At 42.3% G+C, this 19,523-nt stretch overlaps 1 protein-coding gene across 2 annotated transcripts; it reads right to left on the reverse strand.

The window, feature by feature from the left end:
* Positions 1-318: 318 nt before the first annotated feature.
* On the reverse strand, positions 319-19,455 carry SLC37A4 (solute carrier family 37 member 4). Of its 2 annotated transcripts, none has more exons than XM_024207258.2 (9): positions 19,420-19,455; positions 15,902-16,416; positions 13,727-13,959; positions 11,546-11,789; positions 9,877-10,035; positions 8,775-8,860; positions 5,769-5,882; positions 2,811-2,949; positions 319-1,768 (listed from the first exon to the last, which is right to left on the reverse strand). In XM_024207258.2, exons 2-9 carry the CDS (start codon positions 16,047-16,049, stop codon positions 1,602-1,604), a joined length of 1,290 nt encoding a protein of 429 aa, XP_024063026.1. In that variant the 5' UTR covers positions 16,050-16,416; positions 19,420-19,455; the 3' UTR covers positions 319-1,601. The 2 variants fall into 2 exon arrangements, with proteins under 2 accessions (XP_024063026.1, XP_024063025.1); XM_024207257.1 differs by lacking the exon at positions 19,420-19,455 and adding an exon at positions 18,596-18,690.
* Between the last annotated feature and the right edge of the window lie 68 nt (positions 19,456-19,523).

Genomic DNA, 19,523 nt, shown 5'->3' on the forward strand with positions numbered 1-19,523 from the left:
AGGCAACACTTCAGCTTACCTCTCTGTAAACAGGAATAATGGATTTCAAGCAGGGTGAAATAAAGAATAAAGTGAAAAAAGTTCCTTTGTGTCTGCACAGCTGTTCTGAGGAATAACAGCAGGAAGGGCAACATAAAATGACTGCTTCTCACTAAGGCTGCTCACTGTAGAAAGAAGAATGTCCTGCATCCAGCACTGGCCTCTGGGGAAGAGCTCCCCCTTTTTTCTTGGTCCCTTTGCCCAAGAAATCTCATGCTCCCATTGCAGTGCTCCATTTTTATTTCTCAGTTGGTAAACAGAATTTTGCAATACTCATGCTTAAGTATCAAATGTCGTTTACTTTTGTACAATATTTAGCCATTTTGTTAGGACTGACAGAACAATCTTATGTGAAGGTAGCTTTACAGTGGTTGCTGCTGAGCTTCTTGCTTACCTACAGGCATTCTAAATAACTAAAACCCTGCAGAGAACCCACACACAAATCCTGATAAGAAAAGTCTGTTAACATATGACATATTTACTACCATGGGGCAATGCTCCTGCTAACAAGCATTCATAATAGTAAGCAGCCCCTTTTTTGTAGTTTAACCTAAAAATGCTGTACCTGGTTCAGCGAACTGGAGCCATTAGAAATTTACACTTTCACCTGACAATATCATTGATTATGTTACTTATAGAAATAATCATCTACAACCTAATGATAAAAATCTCTTTTAAAGACTTTTCTAGATAATGCAGAAAGAGAGGAGCTGTATAAAGTGTGTATGTGTCTAATGCTGTTACTGCATACACTCTTGAGCCAATTTCCTTGGTACTCCAGGAAGTACTATTCTATTTGGTGTTAACCATCTGTTTTGCAGTTCACTAATACTCTGAGGTTAGCCATGGTGACTAATTTAACAACAAAAAGTAACCGTTGTACAGTACTTCCATCTCTTGAATGGAGTTCCAAGAACTTTACTCATTTGCTGTTACTGAAAAGGGAGCTGTTTTGTTGCAATGGCAGGGATCTGCAGTAATATGTGGACCAGTAACTGTTCAGTCTCTGACAATAGCTGGGGAAGCAGTGTTTTTCTTTAGTAATAGGCTAGCGGTCCCTGCTTCTGGGGAGGGAGACACAGCAGGTAGCTCATGGCAGAGTAAGCTGGGTCACAGCTGCACCTACAACAGCAAGTGGAGGTAAGTGAAAATAGGCTCAGTGCTGGCTAACTCTAATATTTCTGTAAGCAATGAGGGTGAATTGAGAGTAACACTACATCTGAGGCCAGCAGCAAGAAGGCTAGGTACGTACCAGATATCAGTCTTCTGCAGTACTCCTAGCTTAGCAATCAAGACTACCAGTACTTTAAGTAAGAGGTAAAGTGAGGTCATGAGATGTAAACTATAACTGAACAACCAAAAATTGTGTAGGCATTAAAACATAACAGCCACTGAAGATCTTGTGCCTTTCTAAACAGGAATATGACTAAAATTAAATGAAGTTTTGATAAATATTCTGATCTAGGCTGCATTGGCAGGAAACTCAGTACCGGGCCAGGGAGTAGTCATTTGCCATCCCTAGATAGCATCTGGAGCATCCTTAGTACCTTTGCAGCTCATCTTTAGTCAATCTTCTTGGGTACCCGACCCATCTTGGTGCGGATGTTCCGTAACAAGAAAAAGGCTATGGTGCTGATGACACATGTTATTTCAGCTACCCAGAAGGCTGTGGCCCAGCTGTAGTGCTTGGCTATAGTACTGAAAGGCAATCCAGCCAGGAAACCACCAACTGCAAGGGTAATGGGGAGAAGAGAACAGAGTTAGAGTCCCTAATAGCAGCAGAACCTTACAGTTTCTCCTACCAACAGTGTTCTTTGTGCTGGTCCCTGCATTTATAAAAATGCTTCAAGCCAGATAGCTTGAGTGAACAAAGCACTATAACATACAGTAGAACACAATTCTGTCCTGCCTGGGGAAACAGAGCTAGTTACTCAATAGCCCAGACTCTTTTCTTGGGGTCACTCCTTCAGGGTTCCTCAGTGAATGGGCTATGGCCACGCTTTCCTCCAAATTGGAGGTTTTCACTGCCAGAAAACTCAGGGGAGCAAATTATTCCTATTCAGCTATCAGAGAAGATACAAGTTTTGTGGCTGCAATTATCTTTATTTACAAATGTTTATTATGAAAGCAAGGAACGAGTCGCAACCTGTCACGGCGCAAGCAGCTGATAATAAGTTAACCCTCTGCACACTGGACTTTTATCTTTAAATCTTCACTGGACTGGTAAAGGCCCAGGTTTCAATGGGAAGGAGTTTTAACAAGAATTCTTTAAAGGCGACGTATGACGACCAGGGTCCCAGAAGGCCCAACACAAAAGATGCACTTCACATTTGTCCATCTTATCCATCTCTAAATCCAACCCGTTAAGAATATGGATATCTGCAGTCTCCAAAGGTTTTGTACAGACTGCAGTCTTCAATGGGGCCCACAGAGCCCTTCATGGTGGGCAGCAGAATTAAACATTTTGAGAATCAAGCATGAGATTAGGGAAGTTGCTCAGTGACAGTCTTAGGTCTTCAGAGACCCACTTAATTTGTTGAATAAACAGACTCAATTGCACAGCCATTCGCTTCCAATTCTCTCAGATGCACTGCTTGAGACACACCCTTTCATATCACTAAGTAGCAATTAATCATATCAAGAATTTCAGAGCCAATTTGAAATCTCATCTTGCCAGACTAAGATAATCAGGAACTGTGGCTTCTTGCTGCTACAGAATAAAGGTTCTGAGGTTTGAGATTTTTTTGTGAGGGGGAGGGAGTATCACTCACCATTGGCCAGTAGTGCAACAATAGCATGGGAGGTGCCACACAGGTTGGAAGGTGCGCTCTCATTTGCTATCACGCCAAACAATGCAATTGGTCCATAAGAAGAAAACCCAAAGATGGCTCCTAGAATCAGTATCCACAACTATCAACACAAGCAAAGAGTAATCAGAATGGGATCCCTAAATTTGACTGCTATTGGTTAGACATTGGCTAAATGTATAAGGCCCTGTCTACAATATATTTCAAACTAAACATTGTTCTGGCTGACACTGCTTCCCTGGCCAGTGGATATAAAGTCTAACCATGTGAAACAGAGTCTGCTCTGCCACACGTTTGTAAGATGGTTTATAATTGAATGCATCCCTGACTGCATTGGCTAGCACATTATCAGCTTCCGAGCAAGAACTTTGTTTTTATCTATGGTTCTGAATAACCATCTGAACCGTCACATAGCCAGGTGTCAATATGAAACACGCTAAATAGGAAGACGTGGTTGCTGTGTTTTGTCAAAGTTCTATTTAATAAGCTTTAAGTTACAGTGAAATGACACAGAGAAGGTGTTTACTGCATAGTAATCTTTTAAAATAATCATTCTGAAGAGTGTTGGTTAAAGGGCATTATAGTTTCAGAGACATGTTGGTAAAGGCATTTATACCTGTTTTGAGGCATCCCCATTATTTTGTCAGCTGAAAATCCTGCAATGTTATATTAAAAGGTAGTCTGCCTGAACATGGACTCGAAGGTTGAAATTTATGCTAACAAAAATTGGCATTGAAAAGTACGTGAGCAATGACACTAATCTGCGGCCCATAAAGGGTTTATAATTCTTTGCCCATCTTAAGGCTTTCCATCAGGATCGCAAAATGCTGTATAACTATTAATGAATTAAGCCTCAACATCCCTATTGGGCATAAAGTGTTATCCCCATCTTACTGTTTGGGAATCTGAGACAAAAAGGAGGACGGGAAGTGACTTGCCAAAAGTCAAAAAGGAAGTCAATGGCAGAGGCAGGAATAGAAGCCAGGTCTGGAATCCCAAGTCCTGTGCCTTAGCCACAAGACTTCTATTAATAGTTGTGCAGACTGATTATCTCATCTAAAGAGTAAACATCCCTAGAACCTATCAGTGTTTTAGTACTGGTTTTATTAGATTCAGTTAGTTTAGTAAAATGAAATTATGAAGCTTCTTTCAGAAAACTTACAGCACTCTTCATAATGCCCTGGTTATAAATCCTGTTGAACTAACCAACCTTTCAGAGTAGGAAAGAGTCAGTAAAAGTAGAAACAGGCAGAAGGGGAGAGAGAAAGACAAGGCAGAAACCTCCTGTTCTGTTAAGCCTGTGAGGGCAGCGAGAGGATGCAAGGCTACAATCCAGAAGTCGTTTTCCTGAGGGAGAAGTGAGGAAACATTAAGAAGGGTAGAAGTGAAATTCCATTTATTTGGCAACCATCAGGGAAAGAGAGACAGAACACACAAATATCAGGGGTTGGTGCAGAGAACTGCCAGACTTGCTACTAACAAAATCCTCACCATTAAAAGGGATACCATCAGCTTAAACACTCTTCTGCCTGCTACCTGAACAGGTGGAGTTCCCACACCGCCCTGCATAGTCAGAGTTAAAACTTACCACCTTCTTGGGGTTTGACTTTATTGGAAGTTGAACCACCACCATAACATAAACCTCAAACTAAACTCTCTCCTTGTCACGACTGTTGCTATAGTTTCCCTGCAGAGACAGCTCTGTCTCAGACCCCAATTCCCTTTCTCCTGACAGCTGGTTCCACCTCCCTTATATCCTATTGGAGCTAACAAGCAGCACTTGCCACAAGCAATCAGCAGTACTTACTCAGCAGTTTTTTGCAGGATTCTGATTCCTGCCAACAGGGTGGCTCAGCAGAATAGCCTTTATCCCTGCCACCTTGTTACGCTATTACACACAACACATCAGATAACTTAACGGAAAGAGAGCAGAGGAGACATTTTCTCTATTTCAGTTTGTTTACTTTGTACATTTAGCAGCACTATGTATAGTCAGTTTGACTCTGCAGTGGAAACAGTCTCTCCTCATCTGTGGGAGTTTCACACAGCAGAAGGGAGAGGGGAAAAAAAACTATTTGTGAAAATAAAATCACCCAAATTGGCTAAGGACTCTGGGGCAAGCTTAGGACCCTGGAGCTATTTTTAGTTGAGTTAGTGAAACTGACCAGATTTCAGGCTGTCAATGCTTCTTTAAATTTCTCAGCTTCAGATAAAACCCATAACTTCCAGACCAGACATGGTGGTTCTGAAACAGGGCTCCAGAAAGCTATACTACTATCCATTTTATAAATCTGTCAAAGAGGATGCCCTGGAATTTTGTACAGTCATTTACAAAAATGATTATGAAGTCAGATCAAGAGCTACAGGTTTCAACAGAGTCCCAGAAATCATTATTAGTGTTTGAGCATGCTTTGCTAATAGCTAGACTGAACTCTTTCAGATGGGTTTGTGTCTTCCTTTATTTGATCAGCACTGAGCATACTGTCAGTACTCAAATAAAAAAAATAATGTGGCATCAAACTTCTACCATTTTTATGAAGAACTTCCAATCCCACAATACAGGAATCCCCTCCTGTAACCTATGCTAGTCAATGCCTGAGTGCAAGAACATTCACCACCATCTAAATCAGTGGTTCTCAAACTTTTGTACTGGTGACCCCTTTCACATAGCAAGCCTCTGAGTGCGACCCCCTTTATAAATTAAAAACACTTTTTAAAATATATTTAACACCATTATAAATGGTGGAGGCAAAACGGGGTTTAGGGTGGAGGCTGACAGCTCGTGACCCCTCATGTAATAACCTCGCGACCCCCTGAGAGGTCCTGACCCCCAGTTTGAGAACCCCTGATCTAAATGAAACTGATCAATGCTTCTGTCACACCACATGCTGCATGAGAATAAACTGCTTGTGCATGGGTTACCTTAGGAGAGTCACTTGTGATTGTGACCCGGAAAAGGTACATCGAAGCAGACATTCCCGCCATCATGGAAAGCAGGAGCACATGCCGAGGATTCCCATAACTTGACAGACCCACCTGTAATACATATTGGAACAGAGAGAGAGAATGCACACAAAAAATGTGAGTTACTAATGCCAACTGATTCACAGAAGTTAGGGCCAAAAGGGACTGATGATCTGCATAACATAACATCACCCAGTAATTTCTGCTTCAAGCTCATAACTTCTGTTTGAGATACAGTATATCTATAAATCAAGACTGATGTCTTTCCAAAAGACTCCAAATGATGTAGAATCCACTATGTCCCAAGGTCAGTTGTACCAGTGGTTAATTATTCTCTCTGACCTTACTTTTAGTTGATTTGTCTGGCTTCAGCTCCCAACCACTCTATTTCATTATGCTTTTTTCTGCTAGATTAAAGAGGCTTCTTCTATCAGAAATCTCCCCAACGTAGGTAACAGTACTTGTAGACCATGATCAAGCCACCTCTTAACATTCTTTTGGATAAACTAAATAGATTGAGCTTCTTAAATCTCTCACTAAGGCATGTTTTCCAGATCTTTAATAATTCTTGTAGCTCTTTTCTGAATCCTTTCCAATTTTTCAACATCCTTTTTGAAGTGTGGACACCAGAACTGATATCTGTATAATTAATAAGCTTTTATGGCCTTGTGTTTTGCAGTCCAATTCTGCAAATGGTACTCCTGGGGGAATTCTGCGCCAAAAAAATTAAAAATTATGTACCAAAAGGTTAAAAATTCTGCACACAATATTTGAAAATTCTGCACATTTTATTTGTCAAAATAACACAATATAATCATGCCAGTTACAATTATTTTGGTCATTTATTTCAAAACATCTGTCAGCAAGTATGTCTGTAACAATACACACCAAAAGAAAATTCTGATATTGTTTTTTTTTGACAAATAGATTGCTTACTAGGCATATTAGTACAGAACTTTGTGTAATTCTTTTAAATTACAGTACAGAACTGTATTTTCTGCACCTGTCAGAAGCAGTGCAAAGGCTTGAGGGAGTCAGGGGTAACAGAAGAGCTGAGGGAATGGGAAAGAGCCTGGGAGTGAACCCGGAGGATGTTGGGTAGCCTCCCCATGCAGACCCTGGCTGACCCCAAGCCTCTCCCATTCAGTCAGGCACATCTGCCCCTGTCCGCCATCCCCTTGGGTCTCTACAGCCCTGCTCCCCTGTCCACAGGCTCAACGCTGTCACCCCACTAGCTCCTGAGCCCATGCTCCAGTCTGTCCCCCTCCTCTAGCCATTCTGAAACTGTCTGTGACCCCACAGCAGCCCTGTGTGGCTCTGCGGGCAGGGTGTTGTGATGAACTCTACTCCTGGGGGAATTCTACCGCACTGGACATAGAATTTTGTATTTTCCCGCATCAAATACATTTTACCTAAGAAGTGCTGCAGTTCTGCCTTTTGCCCACCAGAGGCCGTTGTGGGGCTAGAACGCAGCAGGCTTTTCTGGCGCCACAGCAGCCTCTGGTGGACAAAAGGCGGAACTGCCGCACTTAGGCAAAAAAAGATTTAGGCGGGAAAATTAAAAATGATGCGAGACAGATGAATTGAATTCCCCCAGGAATAAAACGGTAACATTACAAGATGTTATAATCTAATTTGGTTTGAGTGACCTATATAAATCTCCTCAAAGCTTCTCTCTTATGGACACCAGAGGCATGATTTGATTATAGGGCTGTGATAAACTTGTAACAAAACCAGGCAAAATTCACCTGGTTTTCAATTTCATTAAAACCTCCAGTCTTTGACTACCCTAGCCGAGTTTTGGGTCAGGTGAACTACTATTTTGGGTGGAAACTGCTTGTTTGTTCTAACAATTTCAGGTGAGGTTTCACTTTGTGTTTTGGGGTTTGTTTGAATGAGAATCTGAGAGCAAAAGTGAAGAGATGCATACCCACAAGAAGTGAACTGGAGAAGTGGGGTTGCCCAAAACTCTGTGAATTAAACCAATGAGCTCTAGATTAGTGTATACTGGTCTCTATATTATCATGTGAATGAATGTGTTTCTCATAGGTAGCTTTATCTCTTTGCAGAAGTGTCTACTAATCACACAAGACCAAGGTGACGTTGGAAAGTCTCAGCTAGTGACTTTCAGAGGATAGACCCATTTTTGTGCTGCTCTGCTTTAAAGTAATGTTTATTATTTCCATTATCTAGAAAAGGGCCCCAGCAGGAGCTTTGCCACAACGCAATATATGTTATGCCTCCCCTACACCAATTGAATGCTAGACGGTGCCACTACTGACAGCAATAAATCCCAGATTACCTTCACTAGTACAGGACTCCAGCATAGCCGTCCTAGGCCTCTGACCACACCCATCAGGCCAAGTTTCCATATGCTTGTTGACTCGTTGATTTGGAAATTATCAAACATTTTAATGGACTGGACCTATGTCCACCTACCCCAACTCTTTGTATGGGGCAGACCCTGGTTTGTATTTTGCAAAACCACAGCAGATCAGATTCAGTTTCAGACAAACATCAGAAGTTTGGGGGAGGCAAGGAACAGAAAATGATTTTGAGAATGACCACCTCTGGTATGGTGTGGGCCCATACTCCCTACCCCCACCGCTGGGCACAGAGCATGTAGACTCCAATTTTCAAAGAAGCCTAAATGAGATAGGCACTTAACTTCCATCAGTCTGTTGGAAAATCCCAGCTGATACAAAAACTTTTATTTCTATCTTCTGAAGTGTATAGAAAGAAAAAATAAACTATTTTTAAGTGTCAGTGAATCTGCATCAGCATCCCTTGGCAACCCAGGAAGGTTGCATTTTACATCCTCAGCGCGACAACCTCTCACTTTTGCAGTTCTCTCGCTCCTGGTACTTCCAAGTTCAGAGTTAGCAGACATTCCAGTTATTGCACTGAGATCTACCAGCTTCGCTACTGAGAATAATGGAATGGACAAGGTTCCAGGCTACTTACCCGTGCTACTGCTTTGTCAGAAAGGTACCCAGCAGCTATGCTTCCTACCAGGCCCCCAATCTCCAAGGCACTCATGTAAGAACTGCCTAGAACATAGGATGGGGGGTGGTTAGGCAATCAGGTCCAGGGAGGAAACACCAAAACAATTTCTTAGTAATGATTTGTGTTTGTGAACAGGGAGCAGTTCAGTATAAAGGCAGTATCAGGGAGAATGGAGTAACTAGCCCTAAAATGCTTACACTTTGCCTTGTCTCTCAGTTTCCCCAGTTCTTCTCAGAGCATCTGATATTGTTTGTTGTTTTTAGTTAAGTAGTGTTTGAATTAAGAGCTGGTGGGTAGTGCCACACCAACAGCCCAGGAGACTGAAATTCTCTGTCCACAGAGCAGGTGCAAACCAGGCAGCAGCATGGCAGACTTCTCTCACATGTTGTCTCCTTGCCAGTGTGCCCCAACATTGATCTAAGACAGGGGTTCTCAATCGGGGTCAGGACGCCTCAGGGGGTCGCGAGGTTATTACATGGGGGGTCGTGAGCTGTCAGCCTCCACCCCAAACCCCGCTTTACCTCCAGTATTTATAATGGTGTTAAATATATAAAAAAAGTGTTTTTAATGTATAAGGGGGGTTGCACTCAGAGGCTTGCTGTGTGAAAGGGGTCACCAGTACAAAAGTCTGAGAACCCCTGATCTAAGAGGACCCATTGGGGTGAGGTAAGAAGACTGTTCAATCACCATGACTTAGTCAGTCCCTGGAGTCTCTACAAAGGAGCCAATTTGTGCCCTTTGTGCTGGGGGGTTTCTTGGTCATGGACACTTGGTCATTAGGAACTGGTCAGACACACAAACTCGTTTCATATATGCCACCAAATAGCCGATGAGCACTATTGGTTACTACACGCCTGGGCTGAATTTGAACTTGTGACCTAATGAGGAAGTGCATGCATTTCTCGACCATTCCCCTGTGCCATTCAGTAACCCTAATAATCTGGACTGGTATTTTCAAAGGCACTCAGATGCCATTAAAATGGGAATTGGACACCTTGCTCCTTAAGGCACCTTTGAAAATCAGAGCCTTAAGCTTTAAAATGAGTCTGTTGTATCTTACCCACAAGAGCAGACTGTCCTCTTTCCTGAATCAGGAAGAGCTGACCCCAATCTGTACAGCATGTCTTCACTCCAAAGACAACCAGGTAGCCAGTCGAGAGTACCCACAGATATGGCGAGAGTAGCAGCTCTGCCAGGGTGCTGTCATCTCTGGATGAGCCTGAAAGGAGAATTAGTAGAAACGCCATTACATCGCTTGGACATAGCAATAGGACACAATCAACCCAGCAGTGGGGTAGGATGATCTGTGAGCAGATGCTGCGTGCAGTGGGAGCAGCCTTGTAACAGTAAGGCTTTTCTAAATGTAGAAATAGTGCATAATAACTAGAGGTGATCGGCCATTGCTACCACCCATTTGCTGTGCACAAAGAAACCTGTCCATGGTATTTATTCCACTTAATTAAAAAGCTCACATCAATAAGCTACATTTTACTCTCCATAACTCTGCTGTCTTGTGATTCCCAGTGAACACTTCCGATAGAGGATGTTGGAGAACATATTGTCTGCTCTTCAAGATTTTGTTTCTAGTCCTCTTCACTAGTCAGTGAAAGAAGCTGTGTACATCCCACAAAGGACATTGCGTTTAAGCTAGCTGCTCAGTTCTTACATGAACCTGCCAGTTATGTCTGCTAACACTCATATCCCCAAAATACATTGTGGTAGCAATTATGTTCCCATGACAATTATCAAATGCCAATTCCAGCAGCAAAAGGTTTACAGGGCAATACAGAAGTCAGTACTTTAAATACGTTTTTGTAGGTTTTTAAATCCAGTGACAGTCCCTGTGTTGCAACAACCCTCCAGCCCTTTTGCTCTCAAGAGAAGGTTCAATTAATTGGACATGATGCAACATTTATTAACTAGATGTCCTAGTTCAGGACACCAAATGTTGAGCAGAGTCCGCTCAAACCAGAGGTCAACAAAACAGGAGCCAGAATTCTGTTTATTGGAGACATGTGGGGACACGCCAAAGGCAGCACTTCTCTCTGCTGCTCAGTAAGGAACAAATAATATGCTTTGCGCTACAGCCCTGCGTGGGATTAGCGTAGAGCCCTGCAGCGGGATTGGGATCCTGAAGGTCCCACAGGGCCTGCTGCCATAATAGCAGGAGTGGCTGGGAGCAAGATTAAAAATAGTCCCGCACAAGGCTCTACTTTGCCCCTCTCTGGCATGGAGGATCTCAGACCACGACATATATAATTTAAGACCCCAGGGAAATAGAAGAATATTAACAGAGACATTTTATAGATGGGGAGACTATGGCACATAGATCTGAAGTGACTTGTTGAGAGTCCCATAGAGTCAGTGGCAAAGCTGGGAATAGATGTGAAAGTGGGTTAGGATCTTTCCCTGCCCTACGAGACTCCATGATAAGACAATCCTTCGCACAATCCAGGGCACCAATACTTTCATACTGTGAGACACACATGACACACACAAGGTATTCCCTAACCAGGATACCTCAAGTGTTCTCACAGTATACGACTGCAAGCAGGCCTGGGAGTTAAATGCTGATGAGCACCAAGTTCAGGAAATGAGAAGGGCTTGTTCCAGCACCAAGGAGCTGGAGGGACACTCAGACTATCAAATTTTGGTACAACATCTCATCTCCTCTTGCTCCTCCTGCTGCCTGCACTCCTTAATTGTAAGATGAGGAGTCTAATGCTCACCTTTTTTCCCTTTCATGGTTCCTGGTTCAATGTTTGGTAGCCCAACGTCTGAGGGCTCATTTTTAATCAGGACAAGACAAACAAAGGAGGCACCCACGCAGATGAAGCCAGAGACGGACAGAGTTGTGCGCCAGTCGTAGCGCAGAGCCATCAGAGCAGCAACAATGGGGCCCAAGCCACCAGCCAGATTCATGCTGGTGGAGAGAATTGCCCACCACGTCCCAAACTGGGAAGGCTCAAACCACTGTGCAACAGGGAAAGAAAGAGAGTGTGAGCAAAGTGCCATGGAATGGGAATTAGACTCAGCTCCTAAAACCTGCAATTAAGTCTCTTGGTGGACGATTCAGATCCTAGCAGATAGAGGTTTATAAAACTAGATTGGAAAATATTTTACTCTTCCATCCCCTTCCATCCAAGAAACTCAGAGCTTTTTGCAAACATTAATGATGTATGCCTCACAGACCCCTACCTTGTGAAGTAGGTCAGTATTATTCCCATTTACAGATGAGGAAATGGAGGTACAGGAAGTTCTCTAACTCATTTGATGATGCTGTCATCCTGAAAAGATCTGCCTGCTTTGTACCAGATGAGGGGATAAACCAAGTGTTTCAGCTTGTAACTTTAGGGCCCTGATCCTTAACTGCAGTGGATGTTGAGGGAGCGCCGCACAAATTGGGCCCTTGCTGACAGAATGACTGCTGTGACTCAATCCTGCTTCTAATGGAGTCAATGGTACAACTTCCATTAATGCCAAAGGGAGTAGGGTCAGGCCCCATGTAATTCAAATACTTTGTTGACAATCTTCTGGAAGTGTTATTTGATATTTTGTCTTCATTTTCAATGAGCTTCCCCTACTGTGTATAAACAGCCCTATGTGAAAGGCATCTTCCTCCCAGCTCCATTCACTGCCCACAGTATAGATCAGAGGAAGCATGACGACTTTATGGAGAGAATCCTCATATCCAGGTGATTAGTTGTTCAGTCCTCCATCTCTCACATGCACCTGTCCTCCTCATTTTTACATATCCCATTGCCAGGAATAGTCTTGCACAGAGACAGAAATAGGACTGCTGGTTTAGAGGGAGGTTCCTACCAATGTTAGTATGGAAAGAAGGGCATGACCTTCTCCATGGCAGTGCCTTCTTTGTCCCTGCCTTAGACTAAGTCATTTGAACATTTCTACAGGGAACCATAGGTACCAGCCCCTAGTTTCATAATGTCAAGCTTTATTTCTTCACACTGCTAAATTATCTATTTGTGGCTGTCTAAACAAACACACAATTCAGCAGGGGCCCTGCTCATACAGTGTTCTGTATGTCACTTGATATTCTGTGTAGGCAGACTGGATTTTTTCTCTCTTAGGGGCAGAAGGGATACGTATCATTCTCCCAAAATATCCTGAAATGCAACATGATCTGGCTTGTGATTTATAATTCATGTGCCCACTGCCAGTTCAAACCAAACTTTACTTATCATTCCTTCTTTCAGCAGTGGACAAGTACTAGATTGAAGAGGCTATGGTGCCTCTGTCTTCACAATTCAGGGGCTGGAATCCAGCAACTGGGGTTTCTCATGATTACAAATTCTGCTGCTAGGGAGATTTAACAAATTAAACTATAATCAGCAACCAAAGCTTCATGCTTAAAACAAATGAATGGAATAAATAACTCTCCAACTTGAGTATTCTTGGCTTAACAAAGCAGCAGGAGGCATATGAGACTCTTATTCCAAGAAGGGCAGGGGATAGAGCAGCTGGGAGTTCACCCACAGACAGCACACCTGGAGCCCTACCTATACTGCACTTCCTGCTAGGAGAAGTTGGAACAGCTGTGAATTCACCTATGGTCCTAGCACAAGGACCCCTGCAGTGTTCTCCATACAGTACCTATTATGGAAGAAGTTAGGACAAGTGCTGCTACAAACTTCACACAAAGCAATCATTCCTGTATCATCCTCTATTCAGTGTCTCCTGGTCAGCACTTAATTTGTAATGAGAGAGATGCCAGGGTTCAAGCAACATTTTACTTTCATAACTGACGCAGCAAGCTCAGAAGTGCTGGGGATATGAACTGCCAAGCCTAGTCTTGGCACAAATTAAGTACTACTCCTGGTGTTTAAATCTGGGACTGCACCCCTGCCAAAAAACAACAGGAAAAAAAAGGATTTTCAAAGTATACTTACTTTGCGCAGTACCTTCCCACATGGTGGCCACCCCAGTCCTTGTGCCAGCCCATTCAGGAACCACAGCCCTGAAAAGACTGTAACGGTAGAGCTCCAAGAAAAGACAACATTGACTACGCCCACCAGTAGAAGGCCAGATGAGAAGAGCCAGCGGGCACTCATTTGATCAGAGAGGACTCCACTGATAAATTTACTGATAGCGTAGGCTGCAGACTGGCTGCTAGCGATGAGACCTGCAATAAATTAGAAACCAAAGGCATACTTTAGTAACACATTTTATAATAAGATGGTTAACTCAGCCAGGTTCCTACTGGAACACATTCAAGGAGTTGTCATTCAGGCACAAATCAGTTCCACTAGCTATTAGAATGACAACAGCTTTCTATTTGGTTGGTTTCCAGAAAAGTATTTCTGTAAGCAGGATACAGATTTTATTATTAGTAGTACCTGAACTGAGATATACATAAAGACTATGGAAAGCAGTATTTTTTTTCTCTTCAAAGCACATTGAGACTTTTTTAACTCCACCATAATTGTGGAGACTGTAAGTTTATAGTTTCACCAAACTACAGACCCAACCATCCCATGCTGTTTGTAAACCATAAAGCATTGAGCACAAAGAAGGATATGCAAAAGAGGAGACATTAGTGCTACCAATAGGCATCTCCAAAGAAAGTGTTTCCCAATCTCTTTAGGCAACTGTGCCAGTTTATCGGACTAAGGACTTGTCTACATGGGGAAAAAGTCCAGAACAGCTAGTGTGGAATAGCTATTCTACACTGGTTCCCCTTGTGACACTTTTATTCCGCACCAAGGGTTAATCCATGTAGGATTGTGTGTTTATTAATTGAACTCCCATATAAATCCACCTGCACTGCTAACATTTTGTCTCAAATATTCACCTTAGGTCAATAAATTCTGATAATCAGCATAACAGATCCTCAACTTAATCTTACTTTCCACGCCCAGCACTGACACATGAAGGACACAATAAAGTGCCAAGCTATTGAACTGAACAGATTTAATTTTTTTTTAGGCATTAAAGGCTTATAGTGGTTCACCAAGACTAGAGGAAACAACTGAATTTTTCAAACAAGACCATGTTAGGGACATTTTACCTAGCAAATCTCTCTCAATCTACAGTCTTCTTGAGTCCCAAACCAAATGGCATCCCTGATCATATTTCAACAAGGTCTCTAACATTTGTTTCATTAAGCTGTAATTGGGGTTACAGTGTTTTTTTCACTACTCATTTTTGAAGGAGTCCATCCAGCTTAATGAATCAAAGACAGATTGCTTTCAATTGTGTGTTGCTTAGTTCTGAGACTATTTTGACATAACAAAAGCTTCCAATATGTGAGATCAAGTCTACAATATCAGAGAATAGACAAAATTACTTCACGGGCCTCTTCCATTTTCTATTTCTGCAACTCTTGCTGATTTTTGAAGTGAACATTCTGAACAATTAAAGGGGACACTTTTGTGTCAATTAGGGCCAAAACACCCTACTAAAAAAATTCAAACTCAACAGAAGTCTCCCTTTGGATTTGTAAATATTCCTACAAAACCAAGGTTTTTATGTGTTTGTTTTTTAAACAAACACTGTAAATCTGAGACACTAAAAAAATGCTACAAAGAGAAATGAACTACACACAAAGTGAAATTAATTATTTTGAATGACCAAGCTGAGTAAAAATGCAACAAATGAAACAGCTCCAATGGCAACAACAGTTAATTTTTAAACTTCTCTTTATTTTTAAATAATGTAAGTGGTATAACCAAGGAAGGAAATCATTAAAAAAATATGGATTTTTAACTGGGCAGTGTCCTTTTTAGATATTATATCTCAGGCACACAAAGCATGTACTACCACTTCAAATTTTTTGACTACAAAATATAGACCAAATTCAACTTGCCTTACTCACCTGAACAGTCTTACTGAAGTCAGTAGCACTATAGGCACTTGCATGAATAAAGATATACAGATTTGGCCTAGATGTTAAAGATGGAGTTTTTAGGGAGAAATTAATCAAAATTCTACAGTATGTGATTTCTCACTCCACTTCTTCAGATGGATAGAACATACATTTAATGTATAGATTCTGGTAACACAACATAACCAGATATATACCAAGAGAAAACATGCACAAACTCTATCACAAAGAAAGTTCTTACCCAAGTCATCTTTGTCCAATTCTATTTCCTCCATGATTGAGGGCATTACAAATGAAAACGTTTTTCTATTGAAATAGTATAGTGTGTAGCCAACAAACATGGCAGTGAATATCACTGTTCGGTAGTAACTGTAACCCTTATCCACCATGGTACAATCAAAGTAATATCGCCAAGAAAGAAAAAAAGAAAAATCCTGTTGATAGGAGGATTTGTCCTGCTTTTTAAAAATTCTGCTCACAGCTGTAGTGAATTGTTGTAATAAAAGATTTAAAAAAATACCAACTGCTTGTAAATAAAAGTTGGAACAAAAGAGCAGTTTTGAATGAGGAAAAGTAAAACAGCAGCTGTCAGGGTGTCTGAACTGGAGGCTGGACTTTCATCAGAATTCACATCCTGGGATATTTTGCAGAGCTACAGCTTTGTTGATGTTCTCTTTTCTTCTCAGTTTTGTTTACAGCTGCTTTCTGGAGAATGATTAACTTAGGGAACTCGTCATTCAGGACAAAACCATCAACCTGCAGAAAAACAAAAAAGTAAAGTTAGCTTGTGATAAGCAGCACTGTACACAAAGTGAAAAGATTAGAGGAGCCTTGCTCAGTAACTCTCCTCTGACCTCTGAGCTCAAACAGGACAAACTGAAAACAATCAATCCCTTTCCCAGAAACAATCTTAAACTAGATTCACTATAAGGAACAGACCAGGTAGATTAAAGTCCTACAGCTTCAACAGGCAATCTGCATTTAGTTTCTGATTTCCTTTTCAGTGACTCCACAGGTATTATATAGCTGTGACCTTCTCTGCTCTTTTAGCTGGTTCAACATTACAGAGCTAGCCTCTCCCCAAGCTAATGAATTTGTAGACAGAAGATGAAATTTAATCCAATCTGAAGGATGCTAATGTAATAAGCATTTCCAGAAATAAATTAAATGTATCTTCCAAGATAGTTTTGTAATTCTCTCAGTTAATGTTATTTTCTGTGGATAAAACACAGATAACCACCCACCTAAGACTGTCACATTTTCAGAATCTGCAAGTGATTGCATGGATCTAATTCAATCCCCTTTCTCTAGTCTGTAAATGTATCTGTGGAAGACTCCAGGAAAGTGATGCAACTATAGCTGAGCAACATATTGTATCTGGAATAGCAAAAAAGCTTTGGGGGAAGGAAGTGCAAAAGAGAGACAGATGCAACAGGACAGAAGACTTTGGTTCAAGACAAAAAGCAAAGAACAGGGCAACATTTATCCCAGGTGTAAAACCACTGAAGTCAACAGAATTACACTAAGATTACATTTTGAATAAGGACTCATTAATAGAGACAGAAGGATAATTGGGGCACTAATTGCCTACGACTACATAATGAGGCCTGGGAAATAATGAATGCAGAAATTCAGAGACCAAAGGGATGTGCAAAACAATGAAAAGTAATCAAGCATGGAGTTCTGATGCAAGTCTTCAGACCATAAGCAATTGCACTCTTTTTGAACAAGGAAATTGCATTCAAGCTCATTTTGCATATATACATAGGCTTTTAATCAGTTTTTAAAAAATTGTTCTCCTTTGAATTAGATTAAAAATTGGTCTTGTCTGAAGACTGACACTTCCACAGAAAAGCTCCCAGCAAGCATGGAAAGTCTGTAGGGAGCAGCAGTCCCCTCTTCAAGCATGAGGAATGAGGAACATTTTGAGTGTATAATTTAAAAACACTTCTCACATATTTTCCCCATTAGGGTTTACTTGGTTTTAAACTAAAACTAGAAACCTGATTCTAAATGTAAGAACCCAGCAAGGGAAGACTCCCTCAAATTTTCAGACAGTTTTACAAACATCTGGCTCTTTTGATGGGCTTCGCTGTGTTTTTCAATTAGACAATTAAAACTTCATTTAATTCCATCTGTCACAGCTTGACAGCCCTGCCTGCTTCAAAATCAGCCCACACACAGAAAAGAAAAGCCACTCGATTCTCTCTAGCTATGCATTTCCCACATACTTATCATTGTGGTTTCTAGGCATTATTAAGTATGTAACAGCCATCAGCAAAAAGTATGTAGGGCTACATGGTGCATGTGATATGGTTTGATTCACCAAGACTGAGCAGTACGCAAAGTACACACTGATACAATGCAAAATTAACCATATCAACAGCTAACGCTATCAGCCCATGTTACTATTTGTATTACAATAGCACCTAGAGGTCTAACTGTGACCAGGGCCTCATCATGCTAGGCACTTCAGTAAGAAACAGTCCATACCCTAAAAAGTCTAACCTCTTCCTCTTTCATGTCCACTATCCCACCTCCAGCAGCAGCCAAACCTGATGCTTCTGAAGAAGTTGAGCAACCCCACAACACACCCAATGACCTCTTCAATGCCATACAAATGGGGATGAGGATTGGGGGAGGTTCCTTCCAGACTCCTCTTGTGAACAGATGTTGCCTTGAAGAAGGGGACTCCTATAATGGTTCATTAACTCACCCAATCCTTTTAACAATCTATGCACAGTATTTAAAACTGTAAGACATCCTGTTTAACTAAGACTGGGATGCAACATATTATGCTGCCTAAGTCTGATATCATTACATATACTGCACCAGAAAGTGTACCAGGCACTTTACAAAGACACAAGTTCCTGACACCAGGAATTTACTCTAACAGAGACATTATTCTTATCCATGGTAACATTCATTTCCCTACCTGAGTATGGAAAGTGTGAGGTTTAGAGCAGGCACTGAGTTAGCTTTGAGCCCAAAGGACTAGATGAATGGTGGAGCCAGGGCAGCTTGCACTGCTGTAACTGGAGCTGCATCAATACAGATAAGGGACTGGGGTTGGGAGGGAGCAAGAACTAAATATAAAAGTCTCTTCAGCTGCTCATCCTTGAGGTGAAAACTCACCCAGGAAATGGATACCAAGCAAAATGCCAGAAAGCAATAACACTCCTGCTGAGCTCAAGAGGAGGGCAACATGGGGCAAGGACTGCAGGCTTTAAGTGGGGAAGGGGACTTGTGTGTGGGTGAGGTTACGTGCCAGCCTCAGGAAGGCAGTCTGTGTATGTCTATGGGGTTATATGCCTGAGGGAGTTGGTCGGTGTGTGTGTCTGTAGTGTGGGTTACATGGGTAGGAGGTCCACGGGGGGGGTATGACGGCTGAGGGCCTGTGGAGAGGTTACGTGGTTGAGAGGTCCATGAGGGAAGGGGTTACGTGGCTGGGGGCTCTGCTGCGAGGAGGGGAGCTTGGTGTATATGTCTGTGGGAAGGGGGATTACATGGCTGTGGTGTCCACGGGGGTCTGTCTGGAATGAGGTTATGTGGCGGGGGGCTCATGGGGGACAGGTGTTTATATGTCTGGGGGCACGTGGCCGGGGGCCTGTCTCGGGGGGAGGGTACATGGCTGGGGATCCGGGGGGCCGATCGGAGAACGTGTCTGTTGTCGGGAGCGCGGCACCCCAGCAGGGTGCAAGTCATTACAGCCAAGGGCTGCCTGGGGGAGAGCAGGGGGCCTGAACCCCCGTACAGTACCTCTCCGACCCCTTCGCCCGGCCGCTTCCGCCCGGAAGTCCCGTCTCGTCCCGCTAACCACACGCCGGTCGCCTATTGGGCAGGAACCGTGTACGTCACCAGCT

This window comes from Terrapene carolina, unplaced genomic scaffold (assembly GCF_002925995.2).
Source record: "Terrapene carolina triunguis isolate 2854851 unplaced genomic scaffold, T_m_triunguis-2.0 Scaffold374, whole genome shotgun sequence".
Lineage (NCBI taxonomy): Eukaryota > Metazoa > Chordata > Testudines > Emydidae > Terrapene > Terrapene triunguis.

Bases quoted from the DNA above. Each gene is read 5' to 3' on its own strand.
- SLC37A4 (XM_024207258.2), bottom strand. From the start codon at position 16,049: ATGGTGGATAAGGGTTACAGTTACTACCGAACAGTGATATTCACTGCC. The intron at 5,883-8,774 runs GTAAGTAGCCTG...TATGTATTACAG, and splicing joins CTGACAAAGCAGTAGCACGG to GTGGGTCTGTCAAGTTATGG. The intron at 2,950-5,768 runs GTAACCCATGCA...TTGTGTTGATAG, and splicing joins TCACAAGTGACTCTCCTAAG to TTGTGGATACTGATTCTAGG.